Source organism: Ursus maritimus, unplaced genomic scaffold (assembly GCF_017311325.1).
Source record: "Ursus maritimus isolate PB19 unplaced genomic scaffold, ASM1731132v1 scaffold_5, whole genome shotgun sequence".
NCBI classification, from domain to species: domain Eukaryota; kingdom Metazoa; phylum Chordata; class Mammalia; order Carnivora; family Ursidae; genus Ursus; species Ursus maritimus.
The window spans coordinates 40,739,055-40,750,988 of NW_024426663.1; the positions used below are offsets into that span (position 1 = coordinate 40,739,055).

General features: G+C 34.4%; 1 protein-coding gene across 2 annotated transcripts in view; it reads right to left on the minus strand.

Moving 5' to 3' along the window:
- Window positions 1-11,934, minus strand: part of KIF2A (kinesin family member 2A) — a 70,873-nt gene that overhangs the window by 20,947 nt on the left and 37,992 nt on the right. Inside the window, exons 2-8 of one of the 2 annotated variants that reach the window (XM_040622237.1) lie at window positions 8,945-9,039; window positions 8,315-8,434; window positions 6,404-6,458; window positions 4,692-4,757; window positions 3,962-4,062; window positions 1,853-1,948; window positions 275-329 (exon numbers count right to left, since the gene is read on the minus strand). In XM_040622237.1, the coding sequence (XP_040478171.1) occupies window positions 275-329; window positions 1,853-1,948; window positions 3,962-4,062; window positions 4,692-4,757; window positions 6,404-6,458; window positions 8,315-8,434; window positions 8,945-9,039 (588 nt within the window). Of the gene's footprint in view, window positions 1-274; window positions 330-1,852; window positions 1,949-3,961; window positions 4,063-4,634; window positions 4,758-6,403; window positions 6,459-8,314; window positions 8,435-8,944; window positions 9,040-11,934 lie in introns of both variants that reach the window. The other variant, XM_040622236.1, reaches the window with a different exon arrangement.

Consider the following 11,934-nt stretch of genomic DNA (forward strand, 5'->3'; position numbering starts at 1 on the left):
AAATATCTCATAAATACGCCATTCAAGAAGACATATTTCAACCACCAAGTAAAAAAAACTATCAAAATTTCTATGAAGCAAGAACCAGAAATGGCAATGATTCACAGAGCAATAACAAATCAGCAGATCTAACCAAAGAAATCTGCATAATGATTATGTACAAATAAAATGATTTACATTTAACTCTTTCAAACCAATTTAATTTCTGCTATCATCAAAATAAATACCAACTGGACAAAATCAACCTTTTATTAAGAGTTCAAAAGCATCATACCTTTTTTATTGAGTGGTCGTTTTCTTACACAAACACATATCCTATGTTCATCAATCTAGAAATAAAATATTTTATTTCAATATTTATCAATGTTACATAAAACACTGAAAAGTCAGTTATGCAACTATTTCCTACAGAAATTTTAGAAATTTATGCATAACATAAATAGGATACATAAGCTTAAAAAACAAATCAGGATGTAAAAATTTATAATAGTTAAAATACATAATGATTTCCAAAATTCTGAGCATAACGTAAAATTACTCATTTTGTTCTTTGGTAAACAATTAGGAAATAACTTTGCAGAGGGCACTACTGTTCCTATTAGTAGCATAAGGTTCACATTAAGAAGCTGCCTTACTTCAATATATGCTGCGTATAACAAAAGCAAAATTTCCTACCAAGCAGTGTACCGTCAGGTTGATTAAAGGGAAAGATGTTGATAAAGATAACTAATAATAGCAAGAAACGCAATTCTCAGATTATTAGTGAGCAAAATAACTCCAACAATTTTATAATAGCCAATTCTTACACATAAATATTTTTTCATAAAATTTATGCTCCTAATACTTCCCTTTTAATAATAAATATATAACACAGGGACTGGCAAAGTATGGTCTGCAGGCCTAATCCAGCCCACTACCTGCCTTTGTAAAGTTTTAATGAGACAGTTGCACTCATTTGTTACATATTGTCTGTGACTGCTTTCATATTACAAAGACAAAATTGAGTAGTTGTGATGAAGACCATGTGGTTCACAGAGCCAAAATTATTTAGTATCAGGGCCTTTTAAGAAAAAGCTTGCCAATTCCTGTCCTAAAGTATGAGTTCAGATGTAGTAGGTTAAACACATGTAGGGGTAGCAAGGACTAAAATATACACACAAGTATTATGAACAACTCTCTGAAATCCTAAACAATACATCAGCCTGACACAAATGTATTTTATGTACCCAAGGTATTCTAATTTTGCTAGGTCAGATGGATTATTTTTCTTAAGTATCAATTATTCACAAACTATTCCCTGTCCAAAAAATTCTCATTCTTCAAGAGGAAAGTAGTTGAGTAATAGGAAAGCAGAATATTTTTCAAGCACTAGGTTTCTGGTCTAGTATAGTCCTCAACAACTACCACTTACTGAGAAAAGCCAGACTAACATTTATTTAAAAATAACAAATTAACTAATAGTAAATTAGTATGACAGTGGGATCTATAGCCCAAATCAAAGAGGAAATAAGCTTGCAACTGGGATAAAAGTTTCAGTGACGGTCAGAAAGGAGAATGGGTCTTCTGACATCATTCCTTTAACTGTTGTTCTGCTCTACCAAAGACAGAGAGGCTTTGTTTTGAAAAGAACACCTCTGTGGGAAGCATGTCTGATAAATCAAATTACGGGAGATAAGCATAAATGTGAATGATTTCTTGATTTTTACCTTAAGACATGCGGAATGTACACCCATAAAGAAAGAAAAAATTACATAGCTGTATCCAGTATTAAGTGGGCATTGAACATGGTTTTTTATTTTTTTTATTTACAGCATAAAAAAATTTCAGAACAATAGTTTACAAAGAATCTTACAGGATCTGCTGTTGTTAATGGTCTATAATCCAAACTTCCTCTAAAGTCTCTGATCATGCACATAATTTCATAATTTGGGTTTGTAGCATCAACATCCTATATGGAGACAGAGAAAATTTATCATTTATTATCATTACAATAATGGATAGTGTTGCATTTTTGTTTTTTAAGTAGGCTCCATGCCCAGCATGAAGCCCAATGTGGGGATTAAACTCACAATCCTGACTGAGATAAAGACCTGAGCTGAGATCAAGAGTTGGACACTTAAGTGTCTGAGCCACCCAGGTGCCCCTGTTGCAAATTAAAATAAATTCACAGACTGTGAAGCATCTCTTTTTTTTTTTTTTTTTTTTTAGTTTTTTAAAATATCAATCAATCAATCAGGAGATTGTGTCATTTGTCATAGCCAAGCCCAAACTCAAACTAGAAGCATCATAAAATTTAATTTCAGAGTTCAGGATTAAAAATATGCCTAGTAATCACTTTCATATTAAATACACAACTCTGTTAGTCTACATACATTCTGTTAACTAAACCAAACACGGCTCATTAAAACCACTCTTGAATTATTTCAAAAATTCATCTGTTACACATATAACTTAATCATCCTAGAATATGAAACAAGAGAGAAATAGTACTCATCTTAAACATCAATAAAGAACTCTAGAAAAATTGAAATTCTATAAAAAATCCATTTAATTAGATTTTTCTTCACCATGCTTAACCCAGTGTTCCAGCAAAGTAGAAACATGGATTCATTTATGTTCATTTTTTGTTTTGGTTGACTCTCTTAAAAAATGTAAAAACCTAAGCCACAGTAAAACCACCTCAAATGGACAGGACTTAAAGGAATCAAAAGACACGATAATTTTTGAAAACTTTAAAATTCAAATTATTGAATGTTGACTACAATTTACTTTTTTGCTTCAAAACTGAGAAAATTCAGATTAAGACACACATATCAATACTGAACAGCATCTCCTAGCCATGAGTAATAAATTTTTAAACATTCTAAGGAGTCAGATTTTTTTCATGCACCATGTACAGATTTGCTTTAAATATAAATCTCAAAACTGTTAATGAAACTTACTTTCAATTAACTTTCTTTTAGGAAATAACACCAACTATGTCAATGGAAAAAGTGAATGTAAAGTTAAAATTAAGAGATCACACAGAGATATGAAAATATTATGAGGTTCCCACAGAAAACACCAGGTGGCATCAGTGCTAAGTGTCAGAAGATGGATCTGTGTTGAGTTTTACTTAGTTCAAAACCCAACTGGCCATTCTCAGATCACTTTAAGATATAACCTGATTTATTCACACTGAATTTTATACTGGTTCCATAATTCCATTACACAACATCTTTATGATTAAGGGCACCTGAATATACTTCTAAGTAAAGAAACAATCCCGATGTTTTAATAGAGAAAACAAGTTCAAGGAATAAAATAGATATAATACAAGCACACTAGAAGTTATATGTACAGAAACACAATTCCTAATAGGTGAAGACCTTTAGAGAGATAAAAGACCAGTCATCTATATAATTCTTCCATTGTTAGTAAAAAGTTTTGTTACCATCTAAAGGGAACATGAGAGGCACAACAGAGATATACTTTTAATATCTAGTATAAATTAAAACAGAAGGAATTTCCCCTTTCACTGTGATCTGCTGAACTTACTAACCATGGAAAAACAATAATAAAATTTGTAGTAAAATCGTCTACTTTATAACCATCTACTTTAACTATTCTTCTGAATATATTTTTAGATAATGTTAGAAAGTGAAAGTCTTATTATTCTTGAAAGGTATAATGGCTGCATTAGAATTGTAACACAATGGATTACTATTCAAAACAGAACAAACGTTAGGGCTAACACATACCCATTAAAAATGAAAAGTACACGTAGTAAAAATCTGTTACAGTAACGTATTTTCACAAGAGTTCATATTATTTCTCATTATCAGTTTAGGTATCAACTAAAGGAACTATATTGGAATCTTTAATTGAATGCCTCAACTACTTTTTCACAAGCAAGTCACTTTCGATGACACCATCCACATCTTCAGTTCATGCATAAACAAAGTGTGTTTCTGTTACAGACCTGGGCTCTTTTTTCTCTAAGTTCTTGCTGCTGTAGCCTCCTTTTTTCTCGTTTTTCTTGTAATTTTTCCACTTCTTTCACACAATTAGATTTTCTACGTGCTGAAAAAAAAAAGATGAGCTGTAGAAGTAGAGCTTTATTTTTTAGTACTGTACTTACACACAAAAATTTTATGTATAATTTCACCACATACACCCAAAAAAAGGTACACAGTGACAAGGCATGCCTTTAACAACTGTATGAACTTATGAGCTGCTTTAACGAAACCAGGAACAGGACAATATACAGACAGCAGTCAAGAAAAATGACTTTAACATATTGATACATGTCATCTCTTGGTTTTCAATCACAGATGTATGAATTGGAAAGGATCGAGAAGCATAAGAAATTCTTCCATAACATCTGTCAAATTATCATCTGACCAGAATTTTAAATTCAAAGCAAGTAAAAAATTGTTATAATTTTGTATTTATAAATTTTCTTCAAAATATACATTTCAAAACCCAATTAACAGCCTAAACTAACAAGAAAAAAAAATTTCCACAGTGGCAAAATGAAATCTGCAATCAAGCTTATATTTAGACTCTTTACCATTTGGAGACTTCTAAGGATGACCAAGAGAGAATACATGTATGCCTAAAATGACTGAATCCTTGATACATGATTTACATACAAGGGGGTCCAAATTCCTTTTTTGCAGCTTGAACTGGAGATATATCTGAAACACTACCATTCTGTTGTGCAGAGGAAGACTGCTCAGGAAGCTGACTAGGCCGTGCACGTGCAGAACCAACCACTGCAAGTGAAACGAAATTTTTAAATTCAGAACAGAAAATCAGTAAAGGTGAACCCTAGTAAAAGGAACAGAGATATCTCAAAAGAACTGATATTTATGAGCTATCGGTTTTCTACTTATGTGGGTATAAAGAGAATATGGAATAATCAATTTTGCTCAATAAACTAACAAGCCATGAAGTTTTCAAAGTAATGTGTGCAGAGACTTAGGTTCCACCAATGTAATTTTAGCTACAAAACTCAATCTGAATAATTTATATAAAAACCAAAGCCAAGCTTGACTTTTAATCATTTAAAAAATATAAGTGTGCAGGAGCGCCTGGGTGGCTCAGTCATTTGAGCAGCCGGGTCTTGATTTTGGCTCAGGTTATGATCTCAGGGTCCTGGGATCGAGCCCTGCGTCCAGCTCCATGTTCAGCAGGGAGTCTGCTTGAGGATTCTTTCTCTCCCTCCCTCCCTCTGCCCCGCTTGAGCTCTCTCTCTCTCTCTAAAAGGAATAAATAAATCTTAAAACGGCCCCCCAAATATATATATTTAAATGTGCAAAATAGTAAGTTTTAAATTTAAATGCATTGTCATTTTGACAAATTTACACAATTCTGAAGAACATAAAGTAAAAAACACCCTTTAACCCTTCGGGTAATTCCAAATCCCACTCTTTGCTCCTCAAATATGCAAACCTTCAACAGAGAATTTCCTAATGTATATGTTATAGAAGTGGAAAAATAAATACAAATTAAAATATAAACACCACATTTTACAAAGCGATACAAATTTTCACAAGATTCAAAGGAAGGATAACGTTTAAAGTGCCAGACTTTCCCTCCACCTCCAATCTCTCTTCTAATACCTATGCCTGTCCTGCCCCAGCATACCCACATACAGAGAAACATCACCACCAGAAATGACAATTCTGAACTGATGAAGAGTAGAAAAGAAATTAACTGTATTTACATTTCCTTGCTGAAAATATATGGAAGACCTACAATTAACTACAAATTGTACCTGTTCAACTTTTCTTTAGCTGACCCCCAAGTTACCCATGAATCTTTTGGAAAGACTGTTAGCCAGAAGTCATCTAAAATGGGATTAGATTTACTCTTGTGAACTCGATTAACTGACTACTGCCCCATTCCTTTCTTTCTCATGATATTCTTCTCAAATCTGCAAAGTTATTGGGTAAAGCTGATTAATTAAAAATTGTATATAACAGAGAGTTTCATATTCATCACCTACCTTTATAAATCATTTTTTATATTATTGACTTTTTTTCAAGATTTTATTTATTTATTTGACAGAGAGAGAGAGACAGAGCAAAGCTGGGGGAGGGGCAGAGGGAGAGGCAGAAGCAGGTAAAGAAGCAGGTGGAGAAGCAGGCTCCCCACTGAGCAGGGAGCCCAATGCAGGGCTTGATCCCAGGACCCCAGGATCATGACCTGGGCCGAAGGCAGACACTTAACTGACTGAGCCACCCAGGCGCCCCTATTACTGACGTTACTTATTAGGAAATCAAGAAGATACCAATCTTCAAATTAGCCACATTAAAGTTTAAATGAATAATAATGTCAAGGGTAATATTCACTTTCGATTCCCTTGTTGAGGTCACACTAAAAAGTTAATAGACAAAATTAATAGATAAATGTTTACCTCTGTTATCTCTTGGAGGAGGGTCATTCTTAATAGAAGCCACAGTCCGTCGATTCTATAAGAGAAGAATAAAAGTGCTCGTTTTACTTTTTCTCTTTACTCCTCATATACTTATCATAATTTAGGCTTCCTTTAATTAAACAAAAGTAGGTGAATGTAAGATAATATAAAACTAAATTGAAGAAACTATAAATAATCTTCTAATAATTACTACTAATGCCATCAGTATTCAAGTTTCTTTATGTGAGTATTGCCCACCACCTCACCAGAAAATGCAATATTCCAGAATTAGCATGAGGCAAGCACTGCTTATATTGTCACTCAATCTTCACAACAATCCTATGGGGTCATTACTGTTATTATTCTGGTTTCACAGATGAGAAAACTGAAGCAAAGAGAAGTTATTTCAGTGAAGGGTATAGTTTTAGCCACCATGTTAAAATCATGTAATACATTTCAAAGGTATGTATTACAATTCATCTTTGGATGTCAGAGTAATCAATAAAATACTGGTTTTAGACAATCTACTGTCTACTATTAAACTTAAACATCAAAATAGCACAATATGTTCACTGTTATTTCTACTAAAAGACTTCATTAGACTTTCAAAGACTTCGAACTGCATAGACTAGGGCAGCACATTTTTGATCCTATCCTTTTTTACCAAGACTTCATTTTATTCACCTGCAAAAAAGGTATCTAATAATGCCGTGGCTCTCAACACTAAAGCGAACATTTGCACATTTATATCAGATGGGTACTATTAGAAGAATATTGATGTGAGGGCCTCACTTTAGAGAAAATAAAACTGAATTGCTGGGAGTGGGCAAGGCATCAGTATTCTGAAAAGTTCTCTAAGTGATTTTCATGCACAGCCAAGGTTGTTAATGACATACAAAGAAGGACCATCTATGAAGATGGCTGTGAAGCCAAATACGAAAAATAATTAATCTACAAGTCATAACTAATGACGTCTAAGCAGTGACACTCAATATGCTGAATTATATGAATTGAAAATCTGCCTTATGTTCACACGCATAATTTAAAAAGTAGAATGTTTTGCTGATATTGTTAAGCTTCTATCATACGATATTTGGATGCGTAAGTATGCCCTCCCTGTAAAATACCAAGTTCCTCTAGGGTTAAAGTCATGTCATTCATCTTTGTGCGATACAATCAACAATGTAGAAAAATGAACAAATGCTTGTTGAACTAAACACATAGAACTGCAGATTCAACAACTGTGAGCAACTACCTGGTTTCAAACGAGCTGCACTTTAATACACAATTCTAATGGTGAGAAACTGCAATAGGAAGGAAGAGGAAATATCTTTTGAAGAAATAAAAATGGCATAACTTTTATTTTTATAAAGATAAAGCTGTTAGGGAGGGTATATAGCATGGTCTTAAAGTTTACCTTCACAGATAATACAGAAGTAGTTAAACTGTACACTATCATTTCCCATCTTTCTCTAATAAAAATAAATAGCAGAATTACTATTTCCAAAGACTACCGGAATGGGAATTTATTATGAATAATAAACATTCTTTCTTTATCTAAGTCCTATGTATTCACTCAACAAACACTGACAAGCAAATGGTTTTGACATCCCTATCTCCTGTGGAACTATGAGTTTTAGGAAAAAATCCCAATCAGGAAAGAAATTTCTACGATTTTACCTAATAATTGTTTTAACTATGAACTAGCCAACCTCAATCCTTGAAAGAATGTATGCCTAAACATGGCATGTAGGCGGTAGAAAGAAATATAGTTTTTTAAAATGAACAAACACTTAAAATATACTCTTCACAGCCTGTTCATTTCAAATCAGAAAATACACACACATGCACGCACGCACACACACACACACACACACACACACCCCTCTACTCTAAATTTTCATTACTAACCTTTACAATTTTGTTTACTTTGGCTGAAGATGTTGGAGGTGGAGGTGTTTCTGGACTGGGTTCAATTTCTTCATCAGGTACAAGGTCAGGGTTAAGTGAAAAGATGCTCTCAAGGTCAATCTGTTTTAAAAAATGCACATATCTTTAAATTTTGACAATTAACCTTTTATTTTACAAATTTACAGAGAGAATGATTGTCAAATGATTTCAGCCTTGTGAATACTACTGCCTTGAAAACAAAATTATCTACAATTACAACCCACATATTAAGAGAGCTATTAAGCATTTTGTGGTCTTGAAAATAGGCCCCATCACTTAAAATGTGCAGGAAGAATCTACCTTTCTTTGAATGAAATGTTTTAATCATTTGAAAGGTTTTTTTCTAGAGATGATAAAGAATACATGCACTATATAAAAAAGTATATACTTTTCAGTTTTGTTTTATATTTCGAACCTTGACTGCAGGACTAGAAATAAAATTTAGCTCAGTGATCGGGGTGCCTGGCTCAGTCAGTGGAGCATACATCTCTTGATCTCGGGGTTGTGGGCTCCTGCCCCACACTGGGTGTAAAGATTACTTAAAAATGAAGATTACTTAAAAAAAAAAAAAATGTAACCCAGTGATCATACCTCTTTGCCTTTTGTATCTCCATTTTCTATCCATTCAACAGTTACACTTTCATTATCTTCATTTAAAGATGTTACCATTGCTTGATGTATTCGGCCTAAGTGGGAATAAAATACACATTTTAATTCATAAATTATGGTATTCCTAAACAATGTCAAATACAATTTTATGACTTACATGTAACTTTTCAAAGACTATGATACTAGTTTTCTTACAAGGGATTTCCAAACTCTCACAATTAGGGAATGAACTCTGTTCACGTGATCATTAATCAATGTGCTGTCAAGACCGGAACTCAAGAAACTGCATTAGACTGAAAGTGTATTTTCAACAAACACGAAAAATGGTTACAAAATGGCAGAATGCCTGAAATTTTATATCATTATATAGTTCTAATCATTACAAAGTTTCCTTACTATGAGCTGACACTGACTACAGAACAAAATTTCAAAAACCAATTTTTATACTAATATAAAACACTTATGTAAAAATCACTATCACATATTATACAAATTGACATTATTTTTATAAGACTGAGAAAAGGATTCTAAGTCCAAAAAGGTTGGGAAATGTAATCTAACATGTTCTCTTTCTGCATGCTGCCTATCCAAATCTATTTTATACCTTACTTTCTCTGGCAGCTCTAGTACTTACCATTACCATCTACAGTGAGAGGATGTTATATCTAATGTATTAACTTGTTTTCCCTCTCTTAACAGACTGTGGATGTTACTTGTTAATAACCACAGAACTAAGTAATTATTTTTAAATATTACAGAATATTCCATTATGTTTATTACAACTTAATTCATATCTATTGATGGTCACTTAGGTTATGTGCAATTGTTTGCTATTATAGACACTGTAATGAACACTGTTGCACAGGTGTCATTATACACTTGTCAGATTTTTTTTTTTTTTAAGATTTTATTTATTCATTCGACAGAGATAGAGACAGCCAGTGAGAGGGAACACAAGCAGGGGGAGTGGGAGAGGAAGAAGCAGGCTCCCAGCGGAGCAGGGAGCCCAATGCAGGGCCCAATCCCAGGACTCTGGCATCACGCCCTGAGCCAAAGGCAGAAGCTTAACGACTGGGTCACCCAGGCACCCCATGTCAGATTATTTCTTTGGAACAAATTCCAAGAAGCAGATCAATAGGTTTTATAAGTGTTTCTATATTTCTTATTTATTTGTTTTCATCTTACCCACCCACTTATTAATCAAAGAAGAATAGAAGCTATTTGTTATAGATCTGCATTTTCTTATTATTTAATAAAATGCTGAACATACAGAATTTTCATATGTATTTCCTGAATGAAATCCTTCGGGCATCAATAATTTACCTTTAGTTTATACCTCCTTAAATATCTAAAACAAACAAACCAACCCCCAAATATATAGTATATAAAACAAACATTGTTATATTGTAATAATAAGGCACTTACTGAGATAAGTGGACATTAGAGAATTGGGTGTTGGGGGTAGAAAGAAATAAGCTAGAAAATACTGGGAGGATTTAAGGGAGAGGCATTTAAAAAGGGGAAATGAGGTAATATTCACTGCAATTTGATATGGACAAAAATTAGTAAACAACCAGAAAAGTGGTAGGTGTCAGTCAGGTCCACCAGGAAGCACATATCGAGACAGGGGGACAAGAGTCTTACTGTGGAAGATAAAAGAGGGGGTAAAACAGGACTAGGCATGGAAAACTTTCAGACTGTGATACAGATCTGAACCCTGTGAAGGAAAGGGGACATAAAATAGGACCGAGCAGACAGAGCCTCAGACCCTGACACAGATCTGACAAAGTGCTGGCCAACCCAGCAGGGAGCTCCAAAGCAAAGACTGTCCATTAGAACAGTCCCACACTGCCCCAAAATGGAAATACCCTAGTACCCACTCCATGCTCAGTCACTGGCTGAAGGTTTCCCAGGAAACACAAGGCCTCAGCACAAAATCTGAGGAGCCTAAGGTATTAATACCTAGAAGCTATGAATTAAATGTACTCCCTGGAGCCAAAGAGTGCTAAGGTCCTTAAAGGGAGACCCAAGCAGTGTATCTACATAGATAGCTGCAACTGGATATGAAAAGAGAGACTGAGTTTAATTGGTAGCAGAAGTAAAGAGTGGGACCCCAGAGAGTCATGAGCTGCCCTGATGATAGCCATTACAATCTAGGAGGAGCTCCCACTGCTGCAACAAACCCCACAACAGGAGTAGTGAGGCTAAGACCAGCAGCTACTATCTCCCAAACCGACCACCCCTGATAGCCTCAAAACAGCAATACCCACTAGCAGGAACAAGATGATTGCAGCAAAGGTTCTGGGGAAAATAAAGCATTTTAATATAAAACACCGATAGGATTTCATCAATGGGAAATGACTCCAAAGAAGATGTACTCAAACACTATAGACTATCATAAAGAATAACTTTTGGCAGGAAATGGAAAGGCTGTAGTTGAGGTTATTGAAGAGGAGAGGGTCTCCGTGCAATTACCAAGAGAATTACCACAATAATGAGAATGAGGAAAAGCATATCATGTTGCAAAAGCAAGACCAATATCACATTCCTGCTGTTAAGCCTCTACTACAATATCCCAACTTCCCTTCGGAAGGAGTAGACTACAAGACCTATTTGGTAGGGACCTTAATCTCCAAAGGCAGCCTAGAGACATGAGCAACAAAGAGGATAAAGAAAATCAAGATTTTCTTTTCAAAACCCATTATCAGAAAACCTCAACAGTGATACCTCCAGAAGTTCAATTACCAATGCTGACACCCAGAAAACCCGAAGCCACAAGTTAGCAAAGTCAAAAGCAGCTGATCCATTAGTTAAAACTAAGCTCTAGAGGTTTAGAAAGGCAGACCTGAGAAAATGCTGGCTTATTTCTACCATGGTCCAGTTTACTCAGCCAACAGGAAGAAAGAAATATGAAATTCCAATAACAAGAAATGAATAAAGACCAAAGCTGAATGAATGAATGAATGAATGAA